We start from the raw sequence: 14,941 nt of genomic DNA, 5'->3' as shown, positions 1-14,941 counted from the left end.
ATTATGTACTTTTACAGGAAGAGGAATCTGTAAAAATTCTGTGTTGCTGTCATCATGAGTTATTACACTACTTTTCTTTCTCATTTTCCACCTGAAAAATTCAGAGTGCATTATAAATGCTTAAGAGCTAGATAGTTCTTTGTATACAAATCAGTTTTCTCCCTGTTTGAATATACATTGGAATATATTAGTAATCTCTAAATGCATGAGAGAATTAAGGTGTTATTTCTATCTACATTGTTATATATACATCACTGGCAATTAATGAATCTTTATATTATCTGTAGGAGTTATTGGAAGTAATCATAGATAATCAAAAATGTGTTTACAGGCACTAGAAGTATTAATGAGAATTGCTATACTACAACATTATAAATATTATAATGTGCATATTTTATAATGCTACAAGTATTAATAAGAAATATTATAAGTATTAATGAGAACAAACCAAAATATGACAGGCAGAAAACTGCAGCCTAGCACTCATTCTCCCTACATTTGAAGTATTAATTTCAGCCCTGGAATGCTAAATCTGCTGGGTGCTGTGTCACAGCATCTAGGTACTAACTCAGAGAGGCACTGGTTTTCATTAGCTCTATTGCTTAGACCTCCATGTTGCCTCAGGATTCATAGAAACTACTCCACTTACCCTCTTCCTTTAACACTGGTGACCAGAATTGCACACAGATGGAGCTTCACCATTGTCTTGCACTGATACTTTCAGTCCTCACTGGAAAGACAATTGGTGACATATTCTAGGATATTCTCTCCTTCTTCAGCAGCCTTATTGTTTTGAGAGTGATGAGAGATGAATACATGCATACTCCAGTCATTCATTATTGATTCTAATTAATCATGCCTCTGTTGTACTGGATGTGTCCTTTAAGCAGTCATAGCTCATTCTTCCCACTGGGTATTAGTTATGATACACTTTATAGTATAATATATTAGCAACTTTCTTGGCCAAAGTATCTTATTTCTCTTTGTATCTGGAATGAGAAAAAACCCCACTCCAAAGTACACATTGATTCCACAGTCCTAACAGAACTTTATTTTGAAGTACAAAATGGTGCATAAACTTGTAGTCTCTCTTTCTACATATACAATGAAATGTACGTCTACAATTTAGTTGCAGTTACTGTGCTGTTTTCATTTATAACGTGCATGCAGTTCATTATGTTATTTTCCTTCCCCTCCTAGCTATTTCAAAATCATCTCCAGAAAATTTTAGTTGAGGTATTCTACTCTTACAGCCTCACAAGTTGTGCTGTATCCCTAAACCCAGCAAGGCCTTTCCCTGTTTATTTCTTTTTTATGTCGCATACTGTGTTAGACTTAATTGTCTAGACTTACTTAAAGTAGGTACTTCTGATTAAAAAAGGGAAGTTCAGCTTCTACTCAAGAGAAAGCAGGAATCCTCATTTGTTTCTTCTTTTGTTTTCCCACAGTGGATTTGATCAATGTTTCTCTGATTCAGCACATTGTATCAAGAGAGCAGAGACAGAGGGAAAAGGAGATTTCTCTTGAATTGCAGCAGCTCTCTGGAATGCTGAAGGAGTTGTTTGAAATAGCAAGGTTAGAAAAGCCAGGCCAGGTAGATCCAAGAGCTGCCGAATTCACACTGAGCCTGCTAGAAGCCATGTATGACAGGTGAGAGAGAGCACAAATATAAATCCATCACAAAGTACTGCTAGATCAATTCTATTTCTACCATTCTTATGTCACTTCTGTATTAAACTCTTCCATGATGATGGTATTTTCTTTAAGTTGTGCATGATGTATTTCAGATACAGGAAGGTGGGGCACAAGACAGTAGCAGAGAAATGGTGGTAAGATAATTCCTGCCTGTACTAGCTTCTTCTGTGAAGATCAGTGTACAAAGACAGACTCTTCACTTGACAGCCAGGGTTTTTTGATACTTCTGAATAAAAATCCATATTTGCCTTTGTATATGCACAGGTAAAAACTTTACCAGCCACTTCCCATTATTTATTTTTCTTCAGCTTATTCACAAACAATATGGATTAATTCATTAGAATCATAGAATTGCTCAGGTTGGAAAAGACCTTAAAGATCACCAAGTCCAACCAGAACCTAACCATACTACCTTAAGTCTAACAACCTTCCACTAAATCATGTCCCTGAACACCACATCCAAAGGTTTTTAAACACATTCAGGGATAGTGACTCAACCACCTCCTTGGGGAGCCTATTATTCCAGTGCTTAACAACCCTTTCTGTTAAGTAGTTTTTCCGGATATCAAACCTAAATTAATCTCAGGATTGTTTTGATTACTGTATCAGATTTTAAAGAAAAGGCTTAGTTCATTCTTGAGTTTACTCACCACAGATGAAATTAATTCCCTCTTTCATCAGAACAAAGCTTTTTACTGAGAGAATATGAGTAAGATACAGATATTCTACAGGATTCCATGTTGAATTACTATTAATCGTATGATTACTACTATTCAAGATCCCATCCTATTAATTTTTTGTACTTCCAACATCAATGAAGTCTAAGAATAAATGTATTTCAAAGCAGAGCTAAAAACATCAGGTGCATTTTGTAATTTTCTTGCTTTAAGTATCACCTCAGGTAAACCATTTAGAAGAATCTCCTTAACAGGACTGTCTTGGCCTTTTTTTTTCCTGTTTTGCAAGGATGGTATTTTACTTTCTTTATGCTGTAATATCTTTTTATAAATCTGTTTTCACAAGCTTCTTTTGTTTTCACAAGCTGCATAGATAGGATAGAAAATGCATTTTGTAATTTTCTTCAAAACATGTTTTCTCTTTGCTGTTTTCTGCTTTCCAGTACCAATTGAAAGTAATTCAAGGCAAGAACATACAAGTGCTCTGCCATGTCTGTGTGGTTGCTTAATTGCATGCTTACATAAACTTTTGTAAGGGTTTTTGGTATTATACTTCATGAGTTTTGAAAATAATTGTCACAAAAATGTTCTTGTAAGTTTCATTAAATAGTAATATCTGGTGAATATTCTATGCATGTTCTATTTGAATTGCAGTGAAATTAAAGGAAGTTAATCCAAGAGGTAGGTGCAGGGGTATGTCTGGGGCCACAGTGATTTTACCTGATGATATAGTAGAAAAAACAGATTGTAGTCCTACTTTCTCATCCATACTTGGGAAGGCCTTCTACAAGAGGATGATAAATTAATTAATTACTCTTAGGCTGAGTATTATAGGAATAAAATTATGTTTTAATTAGAATGTGAGATCTTTGAAAGAGATATTGTATTTTTGTTTTAAAATTGAATGGTATCTTGAACGTTGTAGTCATGTTCAGTCACAAACAGTCCTAAACATAAAATATCACTACAGTGCTACATCTGCTGTGTACATACAAAAGAATATGAATGTTGAAGTTATCTTACAGCATAAGTATTCTTTTTCTTTAGAGGTTCCAGGTTTTGTGTTCTTGGTATATGTAATGTAATTGATTTTATTTTTCTAGATCTGGAACAGGTTATATCAAAACTAGATCTGCTGCAGCTGCCCTAATTGCCCTTTCAGGAGACACTCTACTTGCTAAATACAGAGGTGGGAAATGTACGGTTTATATACTGTGTAAAATACTGAATGTTGAGAAAATACTGGGGGTTTCTTTTGTTTGTTTGTTTGTTTATTTACTGTAAAAGACTGTAAATCTGATGCAGAAAGTAAATTATGTTGTAGAAAAAGGCTGATGCAGAAAAGTATTTTGTCATCAGTGTTCATATTCTTCTCTGCAAAATGGTCAAAGCTCAGTAATGAAGTCCAAGTTCTGTTTGCCTAGCAGAAAAGGACAGAAACCCTTTGTTTTAAATTTCACTAGAGCCAAAAACAAATGTATATATTTGATCCATCAAGTCATTAGGGATCTTTTAAATATTAGACAAGAAATGCTTAAAGAAATACAAAAGATGAAGTTAGCCCAGTGCATAGAGCAGCACAAAGGCTTCCACCTGAATTAAATGCTCAAAATGGAGAACAAATGAACTGCAAGAAGCATATTGGCTTCGTACTCTTCCATTGCTTATTACGCATTTTCTTTCAAATTACTTGGAATTGACAATTCACAATTTAAACAGGACATATTTAACTATGTTTCTTACAGCCATGAAAATGAGCTTTGTGTTTCCTCCATCCTTCCAGTCCTAACTTTTAAGGATAAGAGATTGCTTTAATTTCATTCTTAATTTGCTTTTCTCCACTTTCTCCTTTCCCTGTTGGGTAAGTATAGTCATCAGTCACTGAGTGCTTGCTAGATTTGACAATTAAAGGAGAGTTGTTTTCAGAGGTTTACTTGATACTTTGTAATAATCATGCAGATATTTTGAGAATAAATATCTAGAAGACTCCTCAAGCTCTGCTAGGATTCTAGTTTCCTTTCTTCGGTTGTTTTCAGCTTTCTTTGAATTTTATGCTGTTCCTGATGGGAAGAAGGCCTTGATAACCCGTAGTGCTCTGAGAAGCCTACTAACAGACTTGAATCAGGTAATGCTGCTGCAGTGCTTCTAGGTAACAAGTCTAAAGGAGGAATTCTAATCTGAAAGGAGAACATATATCGTTGATGCTTTTTATGTTTGATTATATTATGGGACTGATGTCAGCAGGACACCGTGTGGATTTAGGGATCTATCATGCAAAGTAGACAAAATAATCAAATTATCTAGCTAAATAATCTTAGTCTTAATAATGTCTGAGATCAGTATTTGTGTATTCGTTTTGCCTGAGCTTAAAGGTTCTGCGAACAGCTGCATGCAGCCGTTGCTAAAGCAATTTCTATCTTCAGATGCTTGCACTCACTAGAATAGCTTGCAATTGCAGAATAAAGCCTTAGGATGCAAGTATTTCCAGCTGAACTGGTGCCAAAAATGGGGTCTTAAAATGACTTCTGAGGTTCAAACCTACTGTCCTTCAGTATTCTAATGCGGCAATGTAGTATATTGATCCATTAGAATAAGTGAGCTGGAAGCAAATCATTCTGACACATGTTGAACTCTGAAATTGTGCACTGATGGTATGAATCTGAACAGCTTTTCTTGAGAAAAGTATGTCAAATAGAATTTCTATAGGCTCTTCACCATCGGTGTGCTGTGACCATCTCAGTTGAGCATGATGGGAACATCTGTTTTTTATTGAGGTGCTTCTAAGCCTTTCTTCTCAATGCAGATCCCATCCGTTGTAGGAGAAGGCTGCACTTCGTCTTGTGTGGAAATTGCTACTCACAGCTGTTTCCATGGGGTGAGTGAAATTCAGATGTCCTGGGAAATTACTTTAACTGTTGATGATAAATTAAGATTGGAAGTGTATCACCATATGATATATACCAGTATATACTTTTAAGAAGCAGGGCTGTTTGTCATTCTCACAATATAGAGAGAGTGATATCTGTAGAAAAGATGCTCAGTAAGATACTACCAAATACTTGCATTTATTCTAAACTTTTAAACCCAGTAGCATTTTATATGAATGAAAAAATCCCTGCTAGCAGAGTCCAACATACGAACTTTTATTAACAACTGTAGATGAGATACTAGTTCTTTTCAAGTAAATGGCTGAACTTGAGATGCATATTTTTTCCAGGTTCTGAATTCAGGAATTGTTGAAGAAGAATTCCTGTCTTGGCTGAGATCAGGACCTGCTCTTCTGCAATGGCTCCCTACATGTTACAGATTATCAGCCACGGAAATGGTTTCTCACCGTGTCAGATGTAGAGTCTGCAAGACTTTCCCCATTACAGGCCTCAGGTATGGCAGTAACTACTGTAGTCTGTAGTATCCATGTAGAAAGTTCTTGCTATTGTGTTTGCATACTCTGCAGGCTTAAACTACTATATTAAGCAATAGATGTTGAACATAACAAATCAGATGTGGGAAAGAGAGGACTATTCCAAGCTCCAGCCTGGCTCAGGCTTCCATCCTGTTTCACTTTATTTCACTGGCACAGGCATTATTAGACACTTACGGAAAGTAAACTTGCAGATCAGTGGAAAAGCCACAGATTGAGCTTATGTATCTCATTTTGTAGTTCTTTTTCCCATAATCAGTTGGGCATATTAACTGTCTAGTTAAGTTAGCGATCTTACAACCTTATTCATCTAAGTAAAAATGCCTCCTGATTAAAAAATAGACATTACCTTGGACCAGAATGCATAGAGCAGCATTTTACAGTAACTGTTTTCTCACTAACAGTAAATTTAGAGGGTTTGTGTTTAATTTTTTGAATTTTTTTTAAGTTACAAGTTGTATGTCAATAGTGTAGTAACATTACAGTCCAATGAGAGCAGCAGATAGAGGTAAGCTATAAGAAACATGAAGATGACACCGCATTTTCAAAAATGATACTAGAACAACTGTGGTGGTTTTTTTGGACTGAATTTCATTGCAGCAAATTAATAATGCCAAAAATCATGACTGGGTTCTGGAGATTATTCCATTGTCATGTGGACAAAATAATGCTTGCTATTCAGAAAATGCTGGTGAAAATCTGTATTCTAACTTAAGAGCTTCTCTGCATTTCAGAATGCAGGGATATGAATTTCTACTAGTCAAGCTCACTTACATCAAGTTCTCAGTTGCAAGGAAGTAACTTAATCCTTTTGTTTACTTCCAAAGATACCGTTGCCTGAAGTGCCTGAATTTTGACCTTTGCCAGGTCTGCTTTTTCACTGGCCGTCTCAGCAAACCACATAAGAGTTCACATCCTGTCGTGGAACACTGTGTGCAGGTAGAGTCCTACTCCCCTGTTCTGGCTCTTTATATGGGCAATTTGACAATACACTCTTGAGCTAAACTGATTATAAAATAATGTATATTTCAGCCATGGTACCCATGCGGCATTAGGATTTATTTTTCTGAGAACAGTGAGTCAGGGAAAAGAAAAAAAGACGACTTCTAACTTAAGAAATGTTCTGTTCTGAAATAACTGAATAGAGACATGAAATGTCAGACTGCAAGTCCTCTTGGATGTTTGGTTAATATCTTCATTAAAAATAATATAGAGATATTCATTCCTCCAAATATCCTTCCTTATGCTCCATGAGAAACATCATGGAAAACATCATGAGAACAATCAAATGACAACTTATCTCCTCATGCAGAGATTTCTATTAGGGACATTAAAATGAATGTGAATGGGGAATGCATGGGAAGGTGTGAATGTCAAAGCTTGAGAAGTAAGAGCAGGAGAGGTGTGTCAAAGTCAGGAGATGATGCAACCTAGATTAGTTGGTCAGCAAGCTTATAGCCCTTCCATACACACAGCTTCTCAGGATGCTCAGAGTAGGAAAATAAACAGCAACCTGAAACAAAGGACAAAGCCATTTGAAGATAATAATGTGAAGGTAAAGGAGAAGACTTGTGGCTGAAAAACATCCAAGGAGACAGAAGATAGCAAATAAATCCTCATGACCCACAGAACTGAGCAAAGGTAGAGAGACAAAAGATCAGGACTGTGAGTTCCTAAAGGAATTAAAGGTGCATCCAAAAAACAGCACAGTGCAAGTAATCCAGGAGTCTGAAAGAGAACTAGCATCTTTTTTCCTCCCTGTCAGTGTAAAGTCACTGCAGTCATACCATGTGGATACATACATCTTGGTATGTGAATGCTGGAGAGACCACCTGAACACATGTACAGTAGTACTTTTGAGTGAGTGAGTGCAAGTGAGTGAAATCAATTTTGGTTTAAAATCAAGTCCTCTTTCTCTCTTATACTGCATGACGTTAAGTTTTCCTATGTTGTTGCTGCAATATTGCAACTGAATAGCTGTACTCAAGTTATGTAGAATGGGGTGTGTTGGAACGGAGCTTTAAGATCTGTTTCCAACCCCCCTGCTATAGACAGGGACACCTCCCCCCAGACCAGGTTGCTCAAAGCTCCATCCAGCCTGGCGTTGAATGCTTCCAGGGAGGGAGCATTCACAGCCTTTCTGGGCAACCTGTTCCAGTGTCTCACCACTCTCAGAGTAAAGAATTTCTTCCTAATATCTCATCCAAATCAACCCTCTTCCATTTTTTCTTTCTTCCTTTTTTGTGAAACATGGAGGAATTGCTAGTGAGCCCTTTTTCCCATACATTCTACTCTTAGCAGTCCTCGGTCAGTTACATTTTTACTTTGTCTTTACCAGGGTGTGGGGTGCTGAGATGGATTTGAAGTGTCAACACTGTTTTTCTTTACTGTGCTGACACCTTGTGGTAATATTACCATTGAAAACGACTGGGATGCATGCTGTATGTTTTCTTCTGTTTTCCTGTTCAATTTGTTAAGCCTTTCCCAATATTCTGCACCAGTCATTTTCTGGGAAAGAATTGATTCGTGTCCTGCCATAATATAGTTGTGGAGCATAGTTGTTTTACCTGACACTGTGACAATGGCAAGTATGGTTTTACCTGCTGTGACAATTGCAAGTATGGTTTTCATTGTATTGTATCAGAGGAGGATGTGAAACACTGAAGGCTGTATATGTTAACACTTCACACCAATTTAAAAATTACTTTTTTTCTATTGCTCAAAAGAGAACTTATGAACTAATTGGATAGAATTCTTGTTGTGCATTTGCAAAAACACTGTATTAAACATTTCCAGGCTGCTTCAGTTTGGCCCAGGCAGGGTATTCTGCTTACATAAAAGAATTGGAGCTGATCTTGCTTGTGATCCTGCACCATCATCCTCTTCAGCTCCACATCTCAGACAGCAGTCATGAACCTCTTCAACTGTTGAACAGCTGGCACTTTGCACGTCTTTCTTTTGCCTTGGGCTATGCCTACTTTTGGGCAGCACTGTTTGAAAATTCACTCCCTTCTCTGTTATCCCTTATCCCAACAGATGTCAGCAAAGGCTAATGCAAAGCACTTTCTCTGCACTGTCAGAAACAACCTGTTTCAGGACTGCTGCAAAAGAAAGGAGGCTCAGGGAAGGAAGGTTCTGGAGATAATGGAGGAGAGGCCTTTTCCTACTCACAAAAAGATTCTGTGAGTTTCTGTTTTCAATGAATTTTTTCTCTCCAAATAAAGTGTCAGGCTGTAAGATATTGCTTGATTGTGTTCTTTAAGTAAGTGACTTTGTTATGGCAGACTGTCATGATTTTTCCATAAAAAATTGAAAACATAAATGGGAAGCTGCTGCACATTGTTCTATTGCTTAACCATGATTAGCATGCTGACAACCTAATGACCAGTTGTCTTAAAAGATACAACATGCTAATGTCTTCCTTTCCTCCTTCCCTATGTCATCTCTTTCTTTCCATGCTATATCTAATGCTCAGACTAAGGTCAAAGATTGCAAATATTTAGTACCTGTCATGGTAAAACCGCATGGATTTTAAGCACCTCTTCTGTGCTGGAAATTGGAAATTAAGTGAATACTTCCTGCATGTGACCCACAGTGATTTCACTGCGTAGCATTCTAATCAAGTCCCACTGAATAGCAGTTCTGTGGGATTACTCACTGTTAAGAGTAGCTGATTTTTTGCATTACGATTCCAGTTCTTTTAGGTCAGTTCCATTTTGCCTGCTTTTAGTTAATGTGTGAATTCATTAGTGTATTTCCACAGATTTCAGTAGTTAATGATGAGCACTGGAAGTCGTGTTATGATTTTCTGTATAGCTACTCCTTCTTTGCTCTGGGAATTTGGTTGATACTTAAATCTAGAAACTGGAGAGAACAATTAGATGAGATAAGCACACAGACTTAGGAAAGGTGGAAAACCTTGTTTGTTGTGTAAAGACCTAGTAACTCTCAGTATCTCATGTGTTCTGCAAATGAGAGTGAGAACAAAACAGAGAAAAAAGCATCACTCCTCTCTAAAAGAGTTATAATAAAATAATTTCATCCTTGTGGGAAGAAAGAGAAAGATCTAGTATAAAACTTGACTATACTGTAGCGCTCAGTAAATATATTGCTATTAGAAACCAGTTTTTTATTTTTGCTACGATCAATGGATGATAGTTACAATGATTGTCATAAAGAATATTATTTCAGTGTTTGTTCTTCAGAATGTGGTGAAATGCAAACCATTTTCCATTGTCCCCACTTCCTCTCAACAGTGATACATTTCTTCATTCTTGAATATCATTTAATCCTTCTGTGAGCAATCAAGATTTCTCTGATTCTCAGTGGGTTTTTTCTTACCTTATGCTTGGATAGCATTTATTGAAAAAGAAGCATTTGAGGGTGTCATTATAGGCGTCACTGTGTAGCTGATAGGTATCTGAGCTTTTCCAGAATAACCAGCACAACAGGATGCCTGGCCCTTTGCTATCTTTTTATCATTGAATTTCTCAAAATATTTAGCTAATGTGAAAAGGAGAAGGAGCAAATTGCTCTGATGCTAAATGGAAGGAGAGAAGAATCTAATGCTGAGGTTCTATTAAAAGAGTGGAATTTGTTTTAAGAAATTTCATTCTTTCAGCCAAAATCTGCCAGTGGGCATAGCCAGACCATACCTCTTCCTCAGTCAATAGTGCAGCTGTTTGTCTGCCCACAGTACTTCAGTTTTATCTTGATCCTTCAGGGTACCAGAACCGTATAAAGTTTGATCTTTTCTCTACTCAGTATTTCTTTGTTGGTATACAGTCCCCGAACAGAACTCAGTGCTTCACCATTTCCTAGACATGAAAACCTGTCTCTCCCAGTGAACAACCATATTCTGGAATCACCCAAGTTTATATCCAAAAACAGAACTGTGCTACACAAGAATGACAATAACAGCAAGATACTGAAGCAAGGCAAGACAAAAATTCAGGTTAGTAAGACATCAAGGTGTAATAGAATTAAAGCTTGGAAGAAGACCTACCATGTTAACTATCTAATTGATGTCTAATTATGAATGCAAAAGAAATGTAATGGACAGCTTCATCTTTCTGTGAAGAATGAGGGAACTGAAAACTCAGTGAACAAGATTAGTGACTAACTCCTTGACTTCTGTGACTCTTGCTAGCATTTGTAGGAAAATTTGCTTTGTTAACTTTTTTCTTTTCAAATTGTCTTAGAGCAGCATATTAAAGTCTGGGTAATACTAGAGCCCTCTCTCTATTGTGACAGCAAAAAATGCCATCATAACCACACACTGCAAGCATCGAGTAAAGGCATCTTAATTCTTAATAGGCTTAGACCTCCTTTGTCACTATAGCAATATAAGAGGATGGCATGGGCCCTTTTTAAGGATTAAGTAGTGTCCACTTCAACTGAAATAGCTCATATATAAAAGCTATTTCCATGTTCCCTGCACAGAAACAATACTAGAGGAGTGGAAAGGATAGTGTAAATAAAAATAAGTATATAGCAGTACTGTGTTTCTATATTTATTTGAGAGGTTCATAGTTCTGCCCTTACCAGGAAAATACAGAACACTGGGTTGTGTTCAAATCAGTTTGTGTCATCTACTCATTCTGTTCTTCCCAGAAGCCAAGAGTGCAGTAACTGCAAACTACCCTGCATGTGTCAGGTCACTCCCTTGCTGCTACTCCTGTGCTTGTCCTTTTGAAGTAGGACTGTCTTTTAGGTCTCTGCCCAGCATGAGATATAATGCCAGCAAGCACACATGCACAGGAGCAATTGTGAGCAGATAATGCTTAGGCATGTCATTTTAATGGTTTACACTTGTTGTTTCAGAAGACAGTGAGACATGGCTATAGTGGTACTCTGTCAAATTCATTACTGTCTTGTTGAATTTTCCCTTGGGTGGAATTCTTTTGGAGTATTTTAATACTGATTTCCAACAATAGTGCATATTGCTTAAAAAGATGCAGACTGTAAATCCTATGCAAGGTAACTTTTAAAAGAGTCCATTGAAGGTCCTAGGATCTCAACAATGGGTCTCAAAATTACCTGGTTGCCCAGGTTTCAGCCCAGCTCATGCCATGCCTCTAAAGCATCTTATTTGGAAAACCTTTGTCTCCATGACTTCTGGAACTACTTACTGTTCTGCATGGCCCAGAGGCTACTACTTGCACCCAATGACCAGAAGTTTCTCCCTTCTACATCCAGACTGTCTTCCTACGTTTCCTTGTCCCAAAGCAGCTGCATGACTTGGGAGAGACTGTTCCCAAATCAGAATATTTCATTTTTCAGGATTTTCAAAGAATTAGGTTTTGTTCTGATTGGAGAGAAAACATAGTCTGAAACACTCAGAATGTGTCATATAACAAAGAATTTGTCCTATATTGAGAAAATCTTTCAGTCCATTTTAACAGCCATTACAAATACATTAATGTATTTGTTGGGTGCAATCAGTTAACTGAGAAAGTAGCTAGTAAATCCATAAAACAGGTCAAATCCCCCAATTGCCATGCCTGTTTATAACAGAATTCGCAAAGAAAATAATTTTTTATTGCTGATAAGTTATGAACAGAGATTTTTCTCTTTTTTATTTTAGGCAATTGCATCTTTTGAAGCAGATGTGTTAAAAATGCATGATTCTATCAGGAGTATTCACAATAAGAGCAGGTAGGTAAAAGCTGTATTTCAATGACCAACGACTTCTGGGCGATTGTTGTGGTTTAACCTGTTAGATGGCTCAGTACCACACAGATGTTCACTCACTTCCCCTCACCTCAGTGGAATGGAGGAGAGAATCGGAAAAAACATAAAACTCATAGCTTGAAATAATGACGGTAAAACAGGACTAAAAGGAAGGAGAAATAATAATAGTATACAAAACAAAAGATGCACAGTGCAATAGCTCACCACCTCCTAAATCCAAAACACAGCACTATACCAGCTAGTAGGAAGAAAATTAACTCTATCCTAACCAAAACCAGGGCAGCAATACAGGAATGATTTTGAGATTTTAAATAATTTCCTCTCAAGTGAGGATGAATGAAAAACCTCAGCGACAAAAGTTGCAAGTGAAGATCACTGGAAAAACAGTTTCAGGCAAAGAAAAACCCTTTGACCTAAAGCTTATCATAACTGGGTGAATGAATTACATTACACATGGGAAGTTTTTTGTTATTATTTGCAGACCAGCTTACAATGTTTATGTCTGCTCATAGAACCAAACTCTGAGGTAGTTCAAGACAGTCATTAGTTTACATTAAAGGCCAATTAAATGCTTTAATAGGGGAACAAACTGTAATATTAAATTTGAAGTAATCAACTTGTCCCATTCTGACAAATTGTGCATGATTTCAGTGAAGCTGATGTTGCTGTTGTCTGTGTAAGCCAATGAATGCACACAAAAAGGTGAATCAGATAAACTTCTGAATGTAACTGAATGAGACAGATAATTGTTTTGGCTGGGTAATATTTGGCAGTTGGCTTATTACTGCATCATTAACTAGTTTTTCTCTCCGTCTTCACTTCAGCCATGGGAAAGACAGAATTGTATTTCTGCCCAGACTTCTTAGAGAGATCCCACCTCTAGACCAGAGATATGGGTAGTAGTTTTAACATGCTGCGCTCTGTGTTCGTAATTTCTAAATCTTCCCTGTGTGTGAGAGAGTGAAGCTTCTAATCATGAAAGTCTCAGTATCATTTCAAGGGAAAGTGGCCTGCACAGAGACTACTGGTATTGTTAGACAAGCCAGGAGCAAGAAGGGATTCAATTAGAGAGGGAAAGGCTGCTTTTTTTCTAATGATGCCTAGAGAAAATGGATGCACATCTTTTGCAGATCAGAGATTTGCCTTAAGAATTGCCAGAGAAGTTAGTTCCTAGACAGAGGGACTGCTCTTTTTATAGCAGCTGTCTTTATGGCAATGGTAAACCCCAAGATGCAAGTCTCTGCCCTGGCTGCACTTCCACTCAACTTGCATCTTTCTCCCAGTATATTCCTGTTCTTGATAATTCTGTGTATACAGCCCAGTTCCTGAAATGCTGTCATCTCAGCCAGAAGCTCAACTGACAAATAGAAGAAAGCTTGCTCTACAGTGTTTGCTCTTTTCCATGATTGGAAGTATGTGTGTGTGTAATGAATCTAGAAATATTCCCACACTCCTGTCTCTCTGAAAGGTACATGAAGAAGCAGTTGAATAAATGGAAGCACAAAATGCAATTTCTTCATAACTGCCAGGAGGACAAAAGCTTCAAAATAGAGGCAGAGCTCCAAAGCCTGAGAGCAAGCCATGAAAACCTGCAAATGGAGTTGTGTAAAATGAAGCAAGAAGTAAAGGTATAGTAATAAAATTAATGAAGAATCTTCTCAGCTATGGACAATTACTGAATGCTAACTACTACTTTTCTTGCAGACCACTTCCCTTGAGTCTGCTTTCTCTGTTTATCTGCTTAGTCAGCTCCAGTTTTTAGCTTCATAGAGAGCAGATAGGCTCTTTGTGGCAGGGATTTTCTTCTCATTCTAAATATATTTAGCACCTAATACAGATAGACATGTCTGGGATGTTTAGATAATATTGCAATGAAGATAATGAAAAAGAATTCTGATAAGAGTGAAAAAATGTTTCTCAGTGGAAGTATTAGATATTTCATTGCAGTTGTTCCTTTAGAGAGGAATGCTCTATAGGCACATAAATAAATAAATAAATAAATAAAATTCTGTTCTATCATTCCTAATTGTTGTCTTGTATTAGGATATAATGCCGACCTCCTATAGAAAATATTTTTTTTTCTTTTCAGTCATATTAATTCTTGTTCATTTGAACTATCTCTGAGGTTCTGAAGAGATTCTGTGTTACAGGGAACTCATACATATTTTACACTACAGCATTTTGTGTCATTTTCTGCCATGCAACTTTTAGAGTGTTTTTCAGGTTAAACATATAGGAATACAAGACACATCTGCAATGCACAGCTTTATGGCACTTGCACATGGAGTCCAGTATGACCTGGTGTGTCACCATACTGCATGCTGTGATGCCGTCCTGTCCACAACATGCAGGATTGATACAACTGCACAATTGCAGTTAGGTGCTCAGTGTATGCACAGTTAGTTCAGTTGTTCATGCTATAATGGTGTTTGCCATCCTGATGCAGTATAGAGAA

The 14,941-nt window shown here is 37.1% G+C and overlaps 1 protein-coding gene across 11 annotated transcripts in view; it reads left to right on the top strand.

The window, feature by feature from the left end:
• DYTN (dystrotelin) overlaps positions 1–14,941 on the top strand; it is a 54,979-nt gene that overhangs the window by 6,303 nt on the left and 33,735 nt on the right. For 10 of the 11 annotated variants that reach the window (XR_016468338.1, XR_016468336.1, XR_016468337.1 and 7 more), the window contains 10 exons: positions 1,449–1,650; positions 3,476–3,561; positions 4,409–4,497; positions 5,176–5,247; positions 5,590–5,753; positions 6,621–6,732; positions 8,830–8,975; positions 10,579–10,747; positions 12,380–12,450; positions 13,955–14,114. Coding sequence is in view for 2 of the 11 variants with exons in the window: in XM_090144179.1 (XP_090000305.1) it covers positions 1,449–1,650; positions 3,476–3,561; positions 4,409–4,497; positions 5,176–5,247; positions 5,590–5,753; positions 6,621–6,732; positions 8,830–8,975; positions 10,579–10,747; positions 12,380–12,450; positions 13,955–14,114 (1,271 nt within the window). In the remaining 9 variants the exon portion in view is untranslated. The remainder of the gene's footprint in view (positions 1–1,448; positions 1,651–3,475; positions 3,562–4,408; positions 4,498–5,175; positions 5,248–5,589; positions 5,754–6,620; positions 6,733–8,829; positions 8,976–10,578; positions 10,748–12,379; positions 12,451–13,954; positions 14,115–14,941) is intronic. The other variant, XR_016468340.1, reaches the window with a different exon arrangement.

Source organism: Phasianus colchicus, chromosome 7 (genome assembly GCF_987193195.1).
Source record: "Phasianus colchicus chromosome 7, bPhaCol1.hap1.1, whole genome shotgun sequence".
NCBI classification, from domain to species: domain Eukaryota; kingdom Metazoa; phylum Chordata; class Aves; order Galliformes; family Phasianidae; genus Phasianus; species Phasianus colchicus.
Note: the sequence above shows the minus strand (reverse complement) of the source record. Positions and strands in the feature narration are given on the sequence as shown.